Raw genomic sequence first — 21,057 nt, 5'->3', positions numbered from 1 at the left:
AAAGAAATCATTATGGTTGGCCTACTTACTTCACATTGTAAAATTTACTAAAGTTTATGGATGAATCAAAACATGCTTTTTTTTTTCTCCCTCTCTCTTTTTTTTAAAAACTCTCATTTCCCATAGTAAATATGCCACTTTCATGACAGGACCTTTCTGCAAGTCAAAGTGCATTCAGTTAAAGTCACCCATGTCATGGCCCTCTGCATGCCTGGGGCTATGCTTTGTATTCCATTCTCATTACTTTTAACAAGCAGTCAAAACAGTATATTTGTCCACGGGGCCATACAAATGCCCCAGTACTTTCGGCACATCATATACTTACTTTAGGCGTATCACACATTCTAAAACAAAATTTAGAGCATTTCTATTTCTAAGACTCATCTAAGAACCTGTAGTGAGCCTTTTTGTCATGTGCTGACAATCTTTCAAAGAATGTCAAATGAAAAGCACATTTTAACAAAGCTAAAATTTTGCCAGCAGGCTTATTTGTTTTATTTGAATTAATTAAGCAGCTTTCAAGACAAATCAGAAATTTCTTGGAAGTTCATTAAGCTGCCCTAAGGGAGACACGACAAAATTTTTCCTTGAATAAAGCACTACATTTTAAAACAACACATTTGTCAAGATGGTTGAGTGAAAAGACCTGATTGCCAATATTCGATTTAAATTTGGTAAGGTCTTATTTTGGTTTTATGTATTAATTTTTATTTTCCAAATAAACTTTTTGTTTCAGCTGTGCTGTGCAATTATGATAGCCACTAACCACATGTGGCTACTAAAATTAAAATTGAATTAATTAAACATTTAGTACCTTAGAAGCGCTAGCTACTAAGTACTTTCAAGTACTCTATAGCCATGTGTGACTACTGGCTACTGTATTGTATCACAGATCATAAATCTACTGTCATTGCAGAAAATTCTGTCGTGGAGTGTTACTTTAGAGAGAGAGTATCCACTCTGCTACTTAATTTATTATTTCAAGTGATAAGCCTCACATTTCTATAAGTAGTCGAATGTTTTAAAGCATCTTCAAAGATCTTCTATGCAGGCATATCTACTCTATACTAAGTTCTTATTCTTTCCAATTCTGCCCCTGTGATAGTTACATTATCATCCTCATATTATGACTGAAGAAATTAAAGGTCAAAAAGATTAAGCTGAAAGTAGCCTATCTGGTAAGAGGTAAGCACAAAACTGTGATCCATATCTGTATGACTCCTGAATATTTTTCCATTTCATCAGATAAGACGTCATTGCAGGGAATTCATCCAAAGTGCTCGTTTAAAAATCATCTAAGTTTTAGTTTTTTGAGGACCCTCCAAACTGTTCTCCATAGTGGTTGTACTCATTTACATTCCCACCAACAATATACAAGGGTTCCCTTTTTTCCAAAGCCTTCTCTTTCTGTGTTCACTTCATATATTCAAACATACCTGCATTTCACTGAAATTTGCTTAAGAGATCTGTAGTCTTCCATTTCTGAATGAATTTATAAAGAAGTATATCCTTACAATAGATCAGCATCAGTTGAGCAATTTTCCCATAATATATAGCCTCCAGGTCAAAACCTTCAGATGATATATAGCAGAATATCTTATTTATGTGTTTTGGGGCACATTTTTTAACACTAGTTATTATGCAGATCACAGTCTGGCAGAATATTAATAAAAGTTTGAAAATCCCCTGAACATATCTATCTGAAATATGCACATTTGTTCTTTTATTAACATATATTTTCCAAGATCATTCAAGTGCATTGTACTATCTTACATACTCGGATCTGAGTTATCTATTACTCTTTATATCATATAAGTAATTAAAAAGAATTGATTATTAACTTGATAGATGTGGCCCCTCTGCACATATTTTGAAGAATACCAAATATTCCATCTATTCTTCTCTCTGCCTTCTCGATCTTAAGACCCAAATCAAGCCTGAATACGTTTCTTAAATTAACTGATTGAATCTGTTTTGTTAAAAGGCTTACTTACCGTTTACAACAAATGAATCCTCTGTTTTCAAAGAATTGCAAAATAATGAAAACATTTAACATTAACAGAACATTGACAACAATTTAATCTAAATTTGATGATTCAGAATATGCTAAAGACCTTGCCTTGCCTCAAAATCCTCACAAAAACCATTTATCATTTATCAAAATATTTATCTCTCTCTATATATATATATTTAGAATTGCTAGTAATTGTTCTATTTACCTCTCAAATAAATTTATTTGGCACCATATCAAATGGCAAGATAAAATTCTTATATCTAAAGTAATCACTAGGAAAAATTGATCCGGTCACATTAGTGGATTCATTCTTAATGATTTGCTTATGTTAAGTTTTTGGCAGAGGCATGACTAGACAGATTAAAAGAATGAAGCTGGGAAAACTACTGATTTGTAAGTAGCAGGGCTGACCTTCTTGTCTGATCCCTTTATAGATTAGTGGAAACACAACTGTTTGAAAATGAATATACATGCCATGAATATTCATAATCCCCATGTAATTGCAAAAACTGCATTGATGAATTTTCTCCACTATGCTTTACATTACACAAATTTTGAAAAATTGGAGTGATGGTTTACTCAAAATTTGAAATTTAATATCATTTTATTTTACTCTTTAAGAAATGAGGTAATATCTTTAACAAAGTGATTTTAAAACGCACCTTAATTAGATGGTAGTTTTGAACTCCGTTTATTCCTACGTCAGGATCAACGGCCGCTGGGAGAGCATATCTAGAGTTTATAGCCGAGTTCTCTGGAATTGATATGTTGATAACCGTTGCTGGGAACAATGGTGCATTATCATTTATGTCTTCTATCAGAAAACGTATCTTAATCAGTCTAAATATTTCATCCGGCAAAACGGCAACCTCCACTTCATAAAAGCACTGATTATCCATTAAGGTACCAGCACATAAATTCTCACGATCAATGCGAGCGCCAGTAGTGAAGATCTCACCAGTACTCTCTTCAATTCGAATCAGTGGCACCTCTCCGGGCTTATAGACTAGCTTGAGCTGCATAGGAGATTTCAAGGACTTTTTTGGAATCAGTGACAAATTAAGGTCTTTCACCAAGTCGCCTATCAGGACATTTTCTGGCATTTCTTCTCGGATGGTGTAGTTCTTCTCCTGGGCGCCAGACTGGAACACGACGCATGCTAGCAGTACCGCAAATATATACGTCCCGGACAACAAGTCCATAACAGGCACACCTTAACAGTTCTTTGTGTTTACCCACAGAGAACTGACAAAGAGAAGAGGAGAGAAAAGAGACAGAGAGAAGAGGAAGAAGAAATTATTAAGACGTCAACCATAAACGTGCATGTTAACTAAAGCTATTTTAAATTAAAATCACTAAATGAGATGTTAGCATAATCGACACTGTTAATTAGTGATAAATTTGTTTGAATCAAATATGAATTTGCACATTAAGAATAAAGATAAATAAGATACCTACAGTATAAAAATGACAGAGTACCTATAAAAGTGTCCACCATTCATAAAATATAAAAAGATAATGCATTAATATGCCAAGATAGTTAAAGGTTTAATACAAATAATTAAAACGATTTAATTCAATAGTTAAGGAAATATAAATGGGTATTTCTTACAAATCACAAAATAGAATCGTTATTCTTTGTTATAATATGGGTTTCAACTACAATTATTCTATTGGCGATGATTATTTTTATACAATAGTCCATTTCTTCAGTTCTGGACATCAAAGTGAAAAAAAGTTGATCTGGACAAAAAGAGACAAAGAATCATAAAGGAGGTACTAAGAAAGTTTGATTTGAAAAAGAGAAGTACTTTGGGAGAGGAGAGGAGTTGATGTGACAAATGCCTAAACATGGGAACAAATATCATACAGATTAGAGTTTTTTTCTGTAGATGAGAAAAACAAGAATAGCTATTAACAATAAGTACAGGTAAGCGACTTTCAGATTAACATAATTGCTCATTAAAAGATTCTGAAACATAAAAGGTAACAGGATATTTCAGGAGTGTACTCCATAGTTTTGGAGGTGCTGGACCACCAGATTAGATCTAATATATTTACTTGTGCTTCTTCTGGATATTATTTAAAGATGATATATATACAGAATTAAATTTGTATCACACTGTGCTAAAGACTATCAGATGTTATACTTTTTTTTTTTTTTTTTTTTGAGATGGAGTCTTGCTCTGCCACCCAGGCTGGAGTGCAATGTCACGCTCTCAGTTCACTGCAACCTCCACCAATGGGTTCAAGCAATTCTCCTCCCTCAGCCTCCCAAATAGCTGGGATTACAGGTGGGTGCCACCATGCCTGGCTAATTTTTGTATTTTTTTAAATTAGAGACGGGGTTTCATCATGTTGGTAGGGCTGGTCTCGAACCCCTGACCTCATGATCCACCCACTTCAGCCTCCCAAAGTGCTGTGATTACAGGCATGAGCCACTGCGCCCCGCAATATTATACTTTTATAATTAAATAAGGTTTAATGCAGCTATTAAGGCATTTAGCAGTTTTTAAAACTCAGTGGACAGATGGTTATTTAAAATTCCATTCCAGAAATGTATTAATGCACATAGATATCCGATTAAGGAATTTCTCAATATTTATTGGTAATAGAGATCAATAAGTTTTAGTAATCATTCTAAAAACCAGAGGACTAAAGGATATAAAAAACTTGTTATGGATATTGTGTTCTGATTATGCCAGACAACGTGTTATATGAAATAACCATCTCATTGCATAGCTGCACATCTGCATTTTTAAAAATATGCATATGCTGCCTGGCACAGTGGCTCATGCCTGTAATCCCAGCACATTGGGAGGCAGAGGTAGGCAGATCACGAGGTCCAGAGATCGAGACCATACTGGCCAACATGGTGAAATCGGGTCTCTACTAAAAATAAAAAAAAAAATTAGCTAGGCATGCTGGTGTGTACTTGTAGTCCCAGCTACTTGGGAGGCTGAGGCAGGAGAATCACTTGAATCCAAGAGGCAGAGGTTGCAGTGAGCTGAGATTATGCAATTTCACTCCAGCCTGATGACAGAGTCACACTCCGTCTCAAAAATAATTAAATAAATAAAAATGTGCCTATGCCAATGTTGGAAGACACAAAATGGGAAAAAAAGAAATCTTCCTATTTACAGTCAATAATCAGATGAATGCATTTGTTTCAACAATTGAGATGGTTTGGATTATGAGTAGACCTTAAACATCTCATTTGATAAATTTATCACAAAACTTTAAAAATATATATTATGAACCCAACTACTTTCCTGTGTTGAGCAGTTGGTATCATATATAAAATATGTTATGATAGCAAGTAATGCTACACCTGAAGACATTCTTTATCCTAGTAAACAACACAAAAAGACCGTTGCCTGTCGTATAGTATTTTTAGTATCATTTGTACAATGATGTGCATTGGCATTACATAATATAGAAACTTGCTCAAAATTCAATCTTGTGAATTACTGGTTTTATGCTCTGTTATGAATGTAAGATTAAAAATACCCCATTGATACTACCAGCTAATAGGCACACATATATGTGTTCTATATGCTGTGAATCTACTATATCTAAGAAGTTTTGGATGTTATGTAATTGTATAAATGTCATGCACACATAAGCAGAAATAAAAATGGGGCAGTGACAATTGGAATTAAAACTATAACTTTATTCTTTTTTTTTTTTTTTTTTTTTTTTTGAGACGGAGTTTTGCTCTTGTTACCCAGGCTGGAGTGCAATGGCGCGATCTCGGCTCACCGCAACCTCCGCCTCCTGGGTTCAGGCAATTCTCCTGCCTCAGCCTCCTGAGTAGCTGGGATTACAGGCACGCACCACCATGCCCAGCTAATTTTTTTTTTTTTGTATTTTTAGTAGAGACGGGGTTTCACCATGTTGACCAGGATGGTCTAGATCTCTCGACCTCGTGATCCGCCCGCCTCGGCCTCCCAAAGTACTGAGATTACAAGCTTGAGCCACCGCGCCCGGCCAAAACTATAACTTTATTCTTATCTTACCCTTAGTATTACACATTATTACAACTGGCAGAAGAATACTATAGACAGTTTTTAAAAATATTGCAGGATATTCTACCTTATAAGTGCAAGCTAAAGGATGAGAACTCATAGACATATACAAGGGAAGAACACACACTGGGGCCTATTAGAAGTTGGAAGATGGGAGGAGGGAGAGTATCAGGAAAGGTAACTAATGGGTACTAGGATTAATACTTGGGTGATGAAATCTGTATAACAAACCCCCATGACACAAGTTTACTTATATAAATCTGCACATGTATCACTGAACTCAGAATAAAAGTTAAATTAAAAAAATAAAACAACCTTGAATTCCTGGGATAGCCCTCCAGCCAAAAAAAAAGAAAAACAAAATAAAGAAATAAAAGCAGTGGTTTTGAACAATGAGGCAGATGTTGAACAATGAGAACACGTGGACACAGGGAGGGGAAGATCACACACTGGGGTCTGTTGGGGGGAAATAGGGGAGGGACAGTGAGGGGTGGGGAGTTGGGAAAAGATAGCATGGGGAGAAATGCCAGATATAGGTGAAGGGGAGGAAGGCAGCAAATCACTCTGCCATGTGTGTACCTATGCAACAATCTTGCATGTTCTTCACATGTACCCCAAAATCTAAAATTCAATAAAAAATAAAAATTAAAATTAAAAAAAGAAATAAAAGCGGTACATGCATGTTGCAATATCTCTACACAACAGAAAGAATTAAGAATGCGATCTAGTACCAGGTTGTCACCCTCTCCCAATTCTTTCTAAATCTGTTCAAATCTATCTTTAATATTGTCATCATATAAAACATTTTAAAATGTGTTTCATACTTGGAAATTCATTCAGTGGTTTTGAAAATGGGGAAAAAATATTGAGAAAAAATATCATTTCTAAAGCTTAAGTGAATACATATTGCCAACCTAGAAGGAATATTCACCCTCTAATTAGTAAAGAGTTTGAGATGAAATAAATTCATGGAGGTTTAGCGACTTATTCAGCAAATACTTATTAAGCATTCTTATTATGTCAAGCACAGTTCTAGACAATGAAAGTACATCAGTGAACAAAACAGATAGAGTTTATATTTGATAATATATTCTAGTATGTCTTTAATTCAGTGTTCAACTACTGTATAATGAACTAATCTCTTCTTCTACCAAAATGTGAATATGCATGTTTAAGTAAACTCAATCTCCCGATTTTGATTTCAACCATCACATTTAACCACTTGAAAATTTATTATCCTTAAAATTAAGAATTTCCCTTGAAAAGGCTGAGTTTAATTCTTTGAATGACCAGTACAGAAAAATTAAGGTACTAAATATGGATATGCTTAGTCTTAATGGAAGCATGGCACATTTAATTCAGATATTCAGGAAAAATATGCCTACAGATGTATCTTAACGTATATAAATTACATTCTAATTTTTCTGTCTCTCATGAAAAATGTGATGAGACAACCTTAAATTTCTTTACCCTTCTCCTGCAACCCACTCCCACTATAGATTAAGGTTACTTTGGAAATTGATGAGGGAAACTACTGAAAGAAGATATGAAGATTTAAAATTTTCGACAAAGTTCCAGTAATGCCCATGCTATTTAAGTGGTACCCTTTATCAGCAAGACATCATGGTTGAATAAGCAACAGTTGTATTTAGAGGGACAGAATGATGTCAATTAGATAAAGCAAAGGCGTAAATAAAATAAGCATCTCTGAAAATTTAAAGATACATAGAGCAAAAATGGAAGTTCGTTTTATCATCTCTGAGCAATTTAGTTTTTGTTTTTTTTTGTTTTTGTTTTTGTTTTTTTTTAGATGGAGTTTCGCTCTTGTTGCCCAGGCTGAAGTGCAATGCTGTGATCTCGGCTCACCACAACCTCCACCTCCTGAGTTCAAGTGATTCTTCTGCCTCAGCCTCCCGAGTAGCTGGGATTATACGGATGTACTACCACACCCAGCTAATTTTGCATTTTTTAGTAGAGATGAGATTTCTCCATGTTGGTCAGGCTGGTCTTGAACTCCTGACCTCAGGTGATCTTCAGGTCCCCTAAAGTGCTGGGATTACATGCATGAGCCACAGCACCCGGCCCCACAATTTAGTTCTTAAAAGGTAGGTAGGTAAGGCAACTAGGCATTTACTATATGCAATTATAGAAATTTCAAATCACACAATTCAAATGCTTTGCCAGAAGAATTCCAAGGCATCATATCCTCGATAATTTTGTTAATTTATTCTTCATTATAGTGCTGGTTTCATTTGTAATATATTAAATGAATTCTATGTGAATGACTGGATTATATGCTACAACACCAAATATATGAGTGAATGGTTTATACGCTAGAATTTTTGACCAATTTTTACAACAGTACATATTTAAGTATTACAAGAAGATGAGAAATATCTACATGCTGCCCATTATCATAACTCTACATAGATCTCATCATTCTGATTATGTCAATGTCTCATGAAGCAAAAAATACACCATTTAACCACCATGATATATTGGGTAGTCACTACTATGCTCTTGTTCTCACATACAGCAAAGCTTCTTTCACAGCCTGGGTAAACAATAAGGTAGTTGTTGAGGTTGACAGGAATCTAGAACATTGCAAGAAAAGTAACCACATTTGGAGAAAGACAAACTGGAGCAACTGATAAACCTAGTATTTTCAAAGGAACTGACCACAGCAAGCAGAGGGGAAGCAAGGGCATTGGCTGTCCAATTTTACATATCTATTTCCTGTGTATTCTGATACATGAGATGTTAAAATGAAAGATTTAATAAGGTACTTTAAGTATATAACACTGGTTTTGTTAAACTTTATTCCATAAAGAGCTTGCTTATTGTACTTATTATATAGGTCTAATTTTTCACATTTGGGTCTAAATTTCTCTGAGAAGTGAAATCTATCAATGCTGCTTTCTTCCCCAAACTATTTCTTGTTTACTGATTCATTCTAGCATTCCAACAACAGTTACTGTGGTGTTCTCTAACACAGCTTCAAAATCTGACATTAATTAACGCACAAACAACACTTATAAGACAAATTCTAAAGGTTGCTCTTCGATATTAATTTTTCTTGATTTTAGATATATGATTTAGAAAATGTGAAACATGGCTTTACAGATTAATCAAGCAAGAGACACATTCTTTATGGCAAAAATATAATATTTGTCTATCATTGCACAGTATTCTATTACTGCTGGTTGAATGTAACATTGCTTGTTTCAGTATCTAATAATTATTTTACTGTACTTTGTCAATAAGTACCAGATTATCATAATAAATAAATCCTAAATTCATCGAAGTTCAAAGGTTAATTTCACTTGGTGTAGCATTTTAATTGCTCTATGTGATTTCAAGTCAGTTATTTCATTTAATCTATATAACACTATGTGATATATATATATCTATAGGCATTGCCTTATATGTAAAATATTTTTTATCAAATAGGAATTAATTTCACATTCTATAAATCCTCTAGATGATCACATTTTAAGACGGTAACTAAAGGTCCTTCATGTGTAAAGGAAAAGTGCTTACAAAAGAAAAGAGAAAGAAATAGAAAATGATGGGCTTGGAATCCATTATTCATGGATGAAATTACGGAGATGCTACAGCATAATAAAATTAAGGAAATAAAGGGGTATGGAGAGGTGTTGTTCAATAAAAGAGGATTCAGGCATGACAATTTTAGTCATTTCTTAACAAAATGTGGTTTCTTCACATATGTGTATATAATGTGTGTATATGTGTGTGTGTGTATAATACATTTGTGACTTCACTGAATATTTGTTGAAAAGCCTATTTTGTGTTTTATATATAAGGATAAATAATAATTTTATTAATCACTATTCCATGAATAAAGCAGTACAGGAAAACAGGTAGTATTAGATCTATCATATTAGTGTTTTTTTTGTTTTTTTCTTTTCTTTTTTTTTTGAGATGGAGTTTCACTCTTGTTACCCAGGCTGGAGTGCAATGGCATAATCTCAGCTCACCACAACCTCCGCCTCCTGAGTTCAGGCAATTCTCCTGCCTCAGCCTCCTGAGTAGCTGAGATTACAGGCACGTGCCACCATGCCCAGCTAATTTTTTGTATTTTTAGTAGAGATGGGGTTTCACCCTGTTGACCAGGATGGTCTCGATCTCTTGACCTCGTGATCCACCCACCTCGGCCTCCCAAAGTGCTGGGATTACAGGCTTGAGCCACCGCGCCCAGCCATATTAGTGTTTAAATTATCTATGTAGAAAGACTGATTAATATTTTACTATTGATTCTTCACTTCCCCAAAGTTCAGTATTAATTGCAGTATCTGTTCAAAGCACTTTATCAGATTACTCCCCTATATACAATGAACATTCTAGCAGGACTTAATTTATTTTTTGTTTGTGTCGGCTTCTAATTTATCAAAATTACAATGCAATAAAATCAACAGTGAAAAGCAAATGAGATACAGCATCAGAACCTTGGAAATGATGGTTAAAAACAAAATCCAGAGAGAGGATCCAAGATGGCCAAAACGGAACAGCTCCAGAGTGCAGTCCCCAGCAAGAACAATGCAGAGGGTGAGTGCCCTCTGCATTTCCAAACAAATTCTCACTGCCCACAGACCAGGAGATTCCCAGGCCAAAAAGTGTCATGAGTTTTCAGCACAGGGGTTTCAACTTGTGTCACGTTGGTGCACAGAAATTCACACAAATCTGGGCAGCCATTTCAACTGGTGCCTGGAATGCCTGGGAGACAGAGTCACCCATACAACTGAAAGGAAGAGGGCAGACACAGGGGGCCAGGTGATCTGGCTCGTCAGGTACCATCCCCACAAAACAAGCAATCTAAAGAGCTCTGGATTGACAGTTTCGAAGCAAGCACAGCTGGACACAGGATGGTCCAGCTCAGTGAGGGGAAGGGCGACCACCACTACCCAGGCAGTCCACCACTACCGAGGCAGTTCAAACAGCAGCTGGGCAGAGCCTGCAGCAGCTCAGCAATGCCTCTGCTGGCAGACTGTGACTAGACTACTCCATGCAGGGCAGGGCATCTATGAAAAAAGGCAGCAGCATGACAGGAACTTATAAATAAGGCCAACCTTCCTAGGACAGAGCACCTGGGAAAAGAAGACATTATGAGTTCCACTGCAGCACACTTAAAAGTACCTGCCCAGCAGCTCTGGATGGAACAATGGAGCTCCTAGTACAGCACTTGAGCTCCTATAAGGGACAGACTGTCTCCTCAAGCAGCTCCCTAAACCCTGTATACCCAATGAGACACCTCATAAAGGAGAGATCAGGCTGACATCTGGCAGGTACACTTCTGGGACAAAGATAACAGAAGAAGAAGTCGGCAGCAACCCCTACAGTTCTGCAGCCCTCGTGGGTGATCCCCAGGTAAACAGGGTCTAGAGTGGACCTCCAGCAGTCCTGCAGCAGAAGGGCCTGACTCTTAGAAGGAAAACGAAGAAACAGAAAGAAATAACTTCATCATCAACAAGAAGGATGTCTATTTAGAGACCCCATCTGAAAGTTAACAACAACAAAGACCACAGGTAAATAATTTGGTTAAATAAAGCCACTAAGATGGGGAGAAACCAGTTCAAAAAGGATGAAAACACCAAAAACCAGAACATCTCTCATCCAAAGGATCACAACTCCTCACCAGCTAGGCATCAAAGATGGATGGAGAATGAATCTGCTGAATTGACAGAAACAGGCTTCAAAAGGTAGATAATAACAAACTCTTCAGAGCTAAAAGAAGATGTGCGAACACAATGCAAAGAAACTAAGAACCTTGAAAAAAGTTTAGTTGAGAATGAGATGCTAACTAGAATGAACAACTTAGAGAAGAATACAAAGGACTTGATGGAGCTGAAAAACACAGCACTAGAACTTTGCAAAGCATACACAAGTTTCAATCGCTGAATCGACCAAGCAGAAGAAAGGATATCAGAGATTGAAGATTAACTCAATGAAATAAAACAAGAAGGCAAGAATAGAGAAAAAAGAGTGAAAAGAAATGAACAAAGCCTCCAAGAAATATGGGATTATGTGAAAAGACTTAACCTATGTTTGATAGATATACCTGAATGTGACGAAGAGAATGAATCCAAGCTGGAAAACACTCTTCAGGATATTATCCAGGAGAACTTCCCCAACCTAGCAAGGTAGACCACCATTCAAGTCCAGGAAATCCAGAGAACACCACAAAGATATTCCTCAAGAAGAGTAACCACAAGGCACATAATCATCAGATACACCAGGGTTGAAATGAAGGAAAAAATGCTAAGGGCAGCCAGAGAGAAAGGTTGGGTTACGTACAAAGGGAAGCCCATCAGACTTATAGCAGATCTCTCAGCAGAAACCCTATGAGCCAGAAGAGAGTGGGGGACAATATTCAACATCCTTAAAGGAAAGAACTTTCAACCTAGAATTTCATATCCAGCCAAACTAAGCTTCATAAGCAAAGGAGAAAGAAAATCCTTTATGGACAAGCAATTGCTGAGAGATTTCATCACCACCAGGCCTGCCTTACAAGAGCTCCTGAAAGAAGCACTAAACAAGGAAAGGAACAACCAGTACCAGCCACTCCAAAAATGCACCAAATGTTAAAGATCATTGACATAATGAAAAAAAAATGTGCTAACAAATGGGTAAAATATACAGCTAGCATCAAAACGGCAGGATCAAATTCATACATAAAAATATTAACCTTAAATTTAAATGGGCTAAATGCCCCAGTCAAAAGACACAGACTAGCAAACTGGATAAAAAGTCAAGACCCATCAGTGTGCTGTATTCAGGAAACCCATCTCATGTGCAAGGACACACAAAGGCTGAAAATAAAGGGATGGAGGAAGAATTTATCAAGCAAATGGAGAGCAAAAAAAAAGCAGGAGTTGCAATCCTAGTCTCTGATAAAATGGACTCTAAAACAACAAAGATCAAAAGAGACAAAGAAGTACTACATAATAGTAAAAGGATCAATGCATTGAGAATAGCTAACCATCCTAAATATATACACACCCAATGCAGGAATGCCCAGTTACATAAAGTAAGTTCTTAACCTACAAAGAGACTTAGACTCCCACACAATAATTGTGGGAGACTTTAACACTCCACTGTCAATATTAGACAGATCAATGAGACAGAAAATTGACAAGGATATCCAGGACTTGAACTCAGATCTGGACGAAGTGGACATAATAGACATATACAGAAATCTCCACCCCAAATCCACAGAATTTACATTCTTCTCAGCACTACATTGCACCTACTCTAAGACTGATCACATAATTGGAAGTAAATCATTCCTCAGCAAATGCAAAAGACATAATCATAATAAACAGTCTCTCAGACCACAGGTCAATTAAATTAGAACTCAGAATTAAGAAACTAACTCAGAACTCCACAGCTTCATGGAAACTGCACAATTGGCTCCTGAATGTCGACTGGATAAACAATGAAATGAAGGCAGAAATAAAGATGTTCTTTGAAACCAACGAGAATGAAGACACAACATACCAGAATCTCTGGGACACATTTAAAGCAGTGTCTAAAAGGAAATTTATAGCAATAAATGCCCATATGAGAAGCAAAGAAAGATCTAAAATTGACACTCTATCATCAAAATTGAAAGAGCTAGAGGAACAAGATTAAAAATATTCAAAAGCCAGCAGAAGACATGAAATAACTAAGATCAAAGCAGATGTGAAAGAGATTGGGACACAAAAAACCCTTCAAAAAATCAATAAATCCAGGAGCTGGTTTTTTGAAAATATCAATGAAATAGATAGACTGCAAGCCATATTAATAAAAAAGAAATGGAGAAGAATCAAATAGATGCAATAAAAACGATAAAGGTGATTTCACCACTGATTCCACAGAAATACAAACTACAATCAGAGATTACTACAAACAACTCTATGCACATAAACCAGTAAACCTGGAAGAAATTGATAAATTCCTGGACACTTGTATCCTCCCAAGCCTAAATCAGGAAGAAGTTGAAATGTTGAATAGACCAATAACAAGGGCTGAAGTTGAGGCCGCTATTAATAGCCTACAAACCAAAAAAAGTCCATGTCCAGATGGGTTCACAGCTGAATTCTACCAGACATACAAAGAGGAGCTTATACCATTCCTTCTGAAACTATTCCAAACAATCTAAAAACAGGGAAATTTATGGCAATATCCATGATGAACATAGATGCAAAAATCTTCAGTAAAATACTGGCAAACTGATTGCAACAGCACATCAAAAAGCTTATCCATCACAATCAAGTAGGCTTCATTCCAGGGTTGCAAGGTTGGTTCAACATACATAACTCTATAAATGTAATCTACCACATAAACAGAACCAAAGACAAAAACCACAAGATTATCTCAATAGATGTAGAGAATGCCTTTGACAAAATTCAACAGCGCTTTATGCTAAAAACTCTCAATAAACCAGATATCAATAGAACATAACTCAAAACAATAAAAGCTATTTACAACAAACCTACAGGCAATATCATACTGAATGGGCAAAACTGGAAGCATTCCCTTTGAAAACCAGCACTAGACAAGGATGCCCTCTCTCACCACTCCTATTCAATATAGTATTGGAAGTTCTAGCCAGAGCAATGAGGCAAGAAAAAAAAAAAAAAAAAAAAAAAAAGGTGTTCAATTAGGAAAAAAAGAAGTCAAATTGTCTCTATTTGCAGACAACATGATTGTATATTTAGAAGACCTTATCATCTCAGCCCCAAATCTCCTTAAACTAACAAGCAACTTCAGAAAAGTCGTAGGACACAAAATCAATGTGCAGAAATCACAAGCATTTCTATACACCAATAACAGACAGAGGGCCAATTCATGAGCAAACTCCCATTCATAATTGCTACAAAGAGAATAAAATACCTAGGAATACAACTAACAAAGTATGTAAAGGACCTCTTCAAGATGAACTACAAACCACTGCTCAAGAAAATAAGAGAGGACACAAACACGTGAAGAAACATTCCATGCTCACATTTAGGAAGAATCAATATCGTGAAAATGGCCACACTGTCCAAAGTAATTTATAGATTCAACACTATCCCCATCAAGCTACCAATGACCTTCTTCACAGAACTGGAAAAAAACATCTTAAACTTCATATGGAAGCAAAAGAGAGCCCACATAGCCAAGACAATCCTAAGCAAAAAGAACAAAGCTGAAAGCATCACGCTACCTGATTTCAAACTATACTACAAGGCTACAGTAATCAAAATGGCATGGTACTGGTACCAAAACAGAGATATAGACCAATGGAACAGAACAGAGGCCCTAGATACAATGCCACACATCTACAACCATCCGATCTTCGACAAACCTGACAAAAACAAACAATGGGGAAAGGATTCCCTGTTTAATAAATGGTGTTGGGAAAACTGGCTAGCCATGTGCAGAAAGCAGAAACCGGACCCCTTCCTGACACCTAACCTTAAAATTAACTCCAGATGGATTAAAGACTTAAACATAAGACCTAACACCATAACAATCCTAGAAGAAAACCTAGGCAAAACCATTCAGGACATAGGCATAGGCAAGGACTTCATGACTAAAATACCAAAAGCATTGACAACAAAAGCCAAAATAGTCAAATGGTATCTAATTAAACTCCAGAGCTTCTGTACAGGAAAAAAAAAAATCATTAGAGTGAACTGGCAAGCAACAGAATGGGAAAAAATTTTTGCAAACTACCTATCTGACACAGGGCTAATATCCAGAATCTACAAAAAACTAAAACAGATTTACAAGTAAAAAACAAACCTATCTAAAAGTGGGCAAAGGATATGAGCAGACACTTTTCAAAAGAAGACATATATTAGGCCAACAAACATGAAAAATGCTCGTCATCACTGATTATTAGAGAAATGCAAATCAAAACCACACTGAGATACCATCTTAACCCAGGTAGAATGGCAATCATTAAAAAATCTGGAGACAACAGATGTTGGAGAGAGTGTGGAGGAAAAGAAAATTTTTACACTGTTGGTGGGAGTGTAAACTAGTTCGTCCATTGTGGAAGACAGTGTGGTGATTCCTCAAGGACCTAGAAATAGAAATTCCATTTGACCCAGCAATCCCATTACTGGGTATATGCCCAAAGGATTATAAATCATTCTATTATAAAGGCACATGCACACGTATGTTCATAGCAGCACTGTTTACAATAGCAAAGACCTGCAACCAACCCAAATGCCCATCGACGATAGACTGGACAAGAAAAATGTGGCACATATACGCCGTGGAATACTATGTAGCCATAAAAAATGATGAGTTTGTGTCCTTTGTAGGGACATGGATGAATCCGGGAACCATCATTCTCAGCAAACTGACACAAGAACCGAAAATCAAACGCCTCATGTTCTCACTCGTAGGGGGGTGATGAACAACGAGGACACAGGGACACAAGGAGTGGAGCATTGCATACTGCAATCTGTTTGGGGTGGCCAAGAGAGGGACAGCAGGTGGTGGGGAGGTCGGGAAGGGATAAGATTGGGAGAAATGTCAGATGTAGGTGATGGGGGGAATGGAGGCAGCAAACCACATTGCTATGTGTGTACCTATGCAACAATCCTGCATGATCTGCACACGTACCCTAGAACCTAAAGTACAATAAAAAAAAAAAAAATAGAATTTAGCCGTCTGTAAAGCAAATCAAGGTAAGATATTAGTTATCAGAAAATGAATTATATCCATCAATCTATTGTTCCAAGGAACAGGGAAATGAGTTTCATCATTAAAGTTCCATTCATTCACCCTGTGAGACAATGCAGCTCTTCCTATTAAGACAATTTTGGAATTGCACAATCCATAATCAGTAACAACGCATCATAGAACACTAAGCAAAAATGACATAGCAACCTTTTAAAACCAATCCTGCCACTTGGTTTATCAATTGCCCAGTAACAGATGCCTCAGAGAATCAACCTAAATGCACATCAATAACAGACTGAATAAAGAAAATGTGGTACATATACATCATGGAATACTATGCAGCCATAAAAACTAATGAGATCATGTCCTTTGCAAGAGCATGGATGAAGCTGGAGGCCATTATCCTTAGCAAACTAATGCAGGAACAGAAAACCAAATACTGCATGTTCTCATTTACAAGTGGGATGTAAATGATGAGAACTCATAGACACAGAAAAGAGAACAGGCACTAGGGACTAATTGAGTGCAGAGTGTGGGAGGTGGGAGAGGAGCAGAAAAAATATTGAGTACTAGTCTTAGTACCTGAGTGATGAAATAATTTGTATAAAAAACCCCTGTGGCATGAGTTTACCTATATAAAAAATAAGTAAAATGAAATTTGCATTTATAAGGTAAAATAAAAAATACTTCTTGTCTGTTCTTTAGTTTCACAATGAATGCATGTACTGAGTTCAGCCTGGTTTTCATGAAGAAATAGTATCTATAACAGAAAATTCAAATGTATTTACAAGATGTTCATACAAAGATAAGTTATAAATGTTAGCGTTTATATAATTTTTTCTTTCTCTTTCATCTAGGTTAATATATAAGACATGTTTTCTCTAGCAATATTCTTCATATCTATATTGAGTTATTTCAACTGTGTCTTAACACATTTTAACTCCAAAGATAAACGTAATATTAACCATTTAAACTTCAATTTGGGCATTCAAAATAATCTTGCTATGTGTGAGAAATCCTAATTTTAGAGAAGCCCTGTTGGGTTCTGCTTCAAAAGTATTAGTATATTTGAAAGTGCAAAAAGATAAGCAGTAAATGTTGGGCATTTTTCAAGACATCTATCTACATAATACTCAAAGATTTAGCTCTTCAAAAATAGCAATTTAGATATAAAATTTATTCTTCATAAAAATCAGTTTTGAATTGAAACAACTGTACAGATCCATAATATTTTATACTATCAATCTTAACTCAAAGCAAATGAGTCATTCCAAATATACACCAAAAATGTTAAGACATTATATTTAATTTAGCAATTCATGGGCACTGTACCAAATACTGAGTAAGTGCTTAAGAAATGTTTGCTGGAGATTCAGGTCACCAATTCTTTTGCTTTGAATCTTTTCTTCCAAGAATATATCACTACAAGAACCAGCAAAGACTTCAAGAAATAATAGTAGTGATTTACAATTACTTGGAGTGTTCATTATTTTATGAATTCCATTTTATTCGAAAACCTAAAGTTTTCTGGTAAGAGTATATTTTATGGATAATCTTCACCTGTAGTTAGTTTCATTAGAAATTACATTAAGTCATTCTTAGGAAACCAGTTTTTCAAACTATTATTAAGTAAAATATTTAAATTAATTAACTAATCCTACATGTTTTCACAATATCTTTAGATTCCTTTTTATTTTTATTTTTCAATTCCACTTAGTACAACAACAAACCCCACTCCAATTCATCAAAAAATGAAAAGTGATTCCTTTTATCATTAGCCTTCATTTGGCATATTCCATGCCTTATCACCACAAGTAAAGAGCAAGTCTTCTAAGGGGTAATATACTAGCATATTGGAGGAAGAATGATATGCAACCCTCTTTTATTTATAAGTCAAGCAGTGCACTAGCCTCAAAACAACTATAAGTAACCGTCAAATGGGAAATCAAGAATATGCAAGTTCTGCCTCTACAGAGTTGGATACAGTATTGCTTGCTGGACTAACAAACACTAGTCAAATTGTAATTGAGAAATATTCATGAGATGCTTTATTTGTATGTTTAAAATAACAATCTCTGTGTTTCACTGTGAACATATGCCCTTGTGTGCATTTGTGTGCGTGCACGTGTAGATAGATCACTGTAAGGAAAATTGCCAATTGAAATGCCATTATACTAAACAATAGTTGAAATGCAAGTGGTGTGATCAGGGTTACTCTCACATGAAGGCAGCCCCAAAATAGAACTTTCATTGTGTTTCATACCAATGCATTTTTAAGTGAGTAACACATTCAGATAAAAAAATTTCTTTATGCATTTGTAGTTACTATTATTTTTATTAATTTAGCTATTGCACTGCTTATAAAAATGTAATTTGATTTCACATTGGTTTTGAAAAAGAGATTACAAAAAAACAAAGACACCATTATTTTATTAGGTACTAGAAGCTCCAATTACTTGTGAGACATTTTGATTTTTAGAATAACTTACTCCGTAATGATTTCAGTTTGTCACAGAGTACAAAATATGTGAAAAATGGCCATTATTTCATTTTAAATTATTTCTATATAGCTGATAAACATAAAATATTTTTCTATTACAGAAAACACTAGAAATACTGACATTTGATTTTTTCTTTTCAGAGATATCCAACTCCTTAATAGGTATCATAGAAGAAGCTATCACAAACAGCTATTTTACACTTGCCAAAACTGGCACTCACTCTGGGAAACTGTGATCACATGGTGCATTAATTATTTATATAAGCTGACAACCCTGGAAAATAAAGACCAGTGTTCTTCAGAGTAAAATTATTTTGCATCGATTTGATTTATAGATAGCACAAGAACAAAAATTAGAAATGAAGGTGATTGATTATGCCCTGAAAAAAATCTCTTTTCCATACAATAGTTATATTTAGACTATAAGCATCCACAGCTGTGCAGTCCAATATAGTACCTCTTGCTGTGTGTAGCTGTTAAAATTAAACTTAAATCAGATTAAAAATTCAATCCCTTAGTTGTATTAGGCACATTTTAAGTGCTCAATTGTCCAGTGTGGCCAAGCACTTAAGTACTGGTCAGCACAGATCATAGAATATTTCTATTAATACAGAAAGTTCTGTTGGAAAATACTAATTTAGATCAGGAGGTCAATAATCTTCAGCTATGCCTGCCCCAGGACAGTGAAATGATGGCTAGGATATCCAATTCATAGACAGGACAAAAAAGTATAAAACTAAATAATACAGTAAAATATATTCTTGAATAATTTAGGAATGAGTAATATTTTATGGTACTAAATATTGAAACTATTGGCCAGTGAATATTTGTAAGAGACTGGTAATTTGTTAACTCAAAAAGAAGCAATCAAATCTCCCCTTATTTTAAGTTAGAAATCATACTGTTCCAGATCCTCTGAGAAAACAAAATTACAGTTTTACAGTTATAAGTAAATAGTATCTTAAAATAGAATTATTTCATAAAACATGATATGATCCCAATAAAACCTATGTGATATGCTATATAAATAAATGTACTGTATCTGAGACATAAAAATTATGAAGTGGTAGTATACCAAATAACTATCCACTTGATAATCTTTAGTGTATTGAGTAGGGTCGATAGGAATTTGGGATACTCACCATGTTCTTCTCATTTATCACCATCATAATCCTTATACAGATAGTATGAAGAATATGATGCATGACAGAAATTATTAGTTCTTCAAAAACTTCAAACAGAAAACCCAAGAGTATAGGGCAAATATCCTAACAGACAACTACGTAACTTCATCACTGTCGTGCTTTTGCAGTATCCGAAATGCATGCATACTGTAAATAAGAACCTGTGATATGGAATCACGCAATGCCAGCCACTGTTTTCTAACACAGCCAATTACCCTTTCACTCTTAAACCTTCTCCAGTGTCCCTCAGCCCACGCTGCCTCATCCTACACTGCCTCATCCTTCCTTAAATATATGGTCAGAGCACTAATATATATTGGCTAACACTGTTTATCAATTTCCTCATATTTGCACTTTTGGGCAGACTCTCCCTTGACCTCCAAGTTCTACACAGTCCTGAATAATCTTAATGAATGCCACCAATTTATCATTTTTTATATTATCCTATAATATGTGTTTTACAAAGAAATAATATTGGATGAAGCAAAAGGTTCTGAGAGTTTTAAAAACATAGACAAGCCAGGCGCGGTGGCTCAAGCCTGTAATCCCAGCACTTTGGGAGGCCGAGGCGGGTGGATCACGAGGTCGAGAGATCGAAACCATCCTGGTCAACATGGTGAAACCCCGTCTCCACTAAAAATACAAAAAACT

At 35.6% G+C, this 21,057-nt stretch overlaps 1 protein-coding gene across 4 annotated transcripts in view; it reads right to left on the bottom strand.

The window, feature by feature from the left end:
- PCDH11X (protocadherin 11 X-linked) overlaps window positions 1-21,057 on the bottom strand; it is a 777,685-nt gene that overhangs the window by 718,799 nt on the left and 37,829 nt on the right. For all 4 annotated transcript variants that reach the window (XM_039475604.2, XM_074392172.1, XM_039475605.2 and 1 more), the window contains exon 2: window positions 2,677-3,259. In XM_039475604.2, the coding sequence (XP_039331538.2) occupies window positions 2,677-3,216 (540 nt within the window). In that variant the 5' untranslated portion in view covers window positions 3,217-3,259. The remainder of the gene's footprint in view (window positions 1-2,676; window positions 3,260-21,057) is intronic.

The sequence above is a fragment of the Saimiri boliviensis genome, chromosome X (genome assembly GCF_048565385.1).
Source record: "Saimiri boliviensis isolate mSaiBol1 chromosome X, mSaiBol1.pri, whole genome shotgun sequence".
NCBI classification, from domain to species: domain Eukaryota; kingdom Metazoa; phylum Chordata; class Mammalia; order Primates; family Cebidae; genus Saimiri; species Saimiri boliviensis.
Note: the sequence above shows the minus strand (reverse complement) of the source record. Positions and strands in the feature narration are given on the sequence as shown.